General features: G+C 50.2%; 1 protein-coding gene across 1 annotated transcript in view; it reads right to left on the bottom strand.

Annotated features, from left to right (window-relative positions):
• Positions 1–1,822, bottom strand: part of FUS (FUS RNA binding protein) — a gene marked incomplete at its 5' end in the record, with an annotated part of 9,831 nt that extends 8,009 nt beyond the window's left edge. The window contains 4 exons of the mRNA XM_014529789.1: positions 301–486; positions 659–800; positions 1,537–1,688; positions 1,782–1,822. Of these exons, the coding sequence (XP_014385275.1) occupies positions 301–486; positions 659–800; positions 1,537–1,688; positions 1,782–1,822 (521 nt within the window). The remainder of the gene's footprint in view (positions 1–300; positions 487–658; positions 801–1,536; positions 1,689–1,781) is intronic.
• Between the last annotated feature and the right edge of the window lie 706 nt (positions 1,823–2,528).

Here is a 2,528-nt window from a genome sequence, read left to right as displayed (position 1 = left end):
TGAAAGGTCCCAGGTTCGATTCCAGTCAAGGGCATGTACCTTTGTTGCGGGCACATCCCCAGTAGGAAGTGTGCAGGAGGCAGCTGATCGATGTTTCTCTCTCATCGATGTTTCTAACTCTCTATCCCTCTCCCTTCCTCTCTGTAAAAAAATAAAAAAAAATTTAAAAAAAAAAAAAAAAGGCAGTCAGGGAGTAAGAAATCAAGACTTTTAAGAACCCTTTTAGGGCAAGGGCCAGGCAGAATATCAATCTTTATAGAAAACAGATATGAGACAAAACTGAAGACAGCTTCTCACTCACCTCCACCCCCTCCGCCACCTCCACTGCTACTGTTGTACTGGTTCTGCTGTCCATAGCCCTGAGGAGGATTATAGGAACTTTGCTGCTGTCCATAGCTAGGCTGCTGTCCACCATAGCCAGACTGCTGACCATAGCCCCCACTCGGGGGCTGCCCATAGTTGCTGCTCTGAGAACTGCTACCGTAACTAAGGAAAAGGAAAAAGACAGAATCATATGCCAATATGTCCATTACTTCCTTTCACTTTTGGTACATCCCCATTCTCTAAATCCAACAAAGACACTCCCCATTACTCCTCAAAATTGCTCCTATTGGGGGTCATATCATTCCTTAATTCACCCCTCTCCACAACTCCTTACCTTCCCGACGTGCTGCTAGGAGCGGGCTGCTGGCCATAGCCGGGGTAGGACTGCTGCCCATAAGACGACTGAGAACTCTGGCCACCACCATAGCCACCGGTTGAGCCATAACCCTGGGGAGCTGACTGGGTGCCATAGCCTGCTACAAGGAAAAGAGAAAGGAAGTCACAAAAGCTAAGAGAAAAAAAAAGGCAAAAAATGATGGGAAAATACCTTACATATTACCTAATGCTACCATATTTTAAAAGTCAGCTTCTTAGAAGCTGCTTAGAAATTGTGCAAATCAGAGTCAAAAAAGGTGCCCTTCTCTTCTACCCTAAGGCTCATGTTCCAACTTCTACCAACTTCAGAGTTCCAATCCCAAAGCCAGTCTCCAGGACCACCACTAACCACAACCCGATATCCCTACTCACTGACATCATTTCAACCCGCTCATGGGTTTGCACTACAAGTAGGACAACCCATGTTATTTATACTTCCGGGAAATTTTCACCTCTCACTGTAGCATGTGACATTTAATAGTCTAATTTCAAACATCCTCAGGTAAATCATTTTCTCCCTGTAAGTATTAAAAGCCTAAAACTTTCTCCCCTTTAGTGAATACTTCTTGAGCCATTTAACTGCCCCCCCCCCCCCCCCCCCCACACACATTTCACTTTCATGCTGAGGGGAAATAGGGAAAAGTGCAGCACAAACAGAAAGTAAAAAAATAAAATAAAAGGAAACAATTACAAACCAATGATTATTTTTGTTTGAAAGGACTCAGACTCCAAAGTTTTAAGGGTTAGATAAGGGAAAAGAAACACGGGACAGTTTCAACATTTCAGCACTGCTCGGGTTAAGAAAAGCAACGTCGAGAAGGAGCAGGAAGGACTCACTGTTCTGGGTCTGTCCGTAAGAACCATAGGTGCTCTGGCCATAGCCCGAGGTGTCCCCAGACTGGCTGTAGCCACCGTAACTCTGCTGTCCATAGGGCTGGCTGCTCTGCTGGGAATAGCCTTGCCCAGGCTGGGTGGGGTAGGCCCCGTAGCTGGAGAGGGGAAAAGGGGGGAAAACCAGCAATCAGGAAACCATAGCAACTCCCGCCCTCTGCAAACTCTGGAAGCCCAGAAATGACACTCACCTTTGGGTTGCTTGCTGGGTATAGTCTGCAAAAGAAAAATACAATTACATCACTTGCAGCCATCCCTCAGAAAGCAGAACACAATAAAGAAAAAGCAAATTTCTACAGAGACCTTTCTGGACGGAAATACCAAGAGCTGAACCGCACAAACCTACACCCACCTCCTTCGCACGCCCACCCCAGGAGGGAGGTGTCACCAGGAGTCAAGCTGAGGTCTGGGCTACGCGAGAGGCAGGGTTTCAATTACAGCTGCAAGCAGGAGGCAGCCGTGTTCGGATGTGGCCGCTCTCAACCAAAGAACAAAACTAACAGAACCAGCACGTCTCCAAAGGGGCCACCACCCTTTGCACAACCTGAAGGCTGGGGCGTGGACTGTTCATGCAAAGCCAGGGAGCAGGAGACCTGACCCCACAGGACAGAGACCATCACCCCAGGGCTGGCTCGGGAGACAAGTCCACTGGGCCCGCTCTCTCACCCCGCTGCCCTCCTCGGAGCTGAGGGGGGGACGCGAGAACCAAAAGTAGCGAAAGCGCTTTTAAAACGCCACTCCGAGGGCGCCCAGCCGGATCAGCCCCGCTCCTCCGCACAGTGCACGCTGCCCCCGCAGGAAGAGGGCAAAGGGACCGGGAGAGGGTGTGGCCTGGGGCGGCCGCTCCTCGGCGTCCCCACCTCAGAGAGAGGAAATCTGGGCGGGAACACGCTCAGGCCGGGTCCCAAGGCCGGAGGACGACCCTCAGGAACCAGGGC

The sequence above is a fragment of the Myotis brandtii genome, unplaced genomic scaffold, assembly GCF_000412655.1.
Source record: "Myotis brandtii unplaced genomic scaffold, ASM41265v1 scaffold698, whole genome shotgun sequence".
NCBI classification, from domain to species: domain Eukaryota; kingdom Metazoa; phylum Chordata; class Mammalia; order Chiroptera; family Vespertilionidae; genus Myotis; species Myotis brandtii.
The sequence above is the reverse complement of the archived record's forward strand: the minus strand, read 5'-3'. Positions and strand labels throughout refer to the sequence as shown.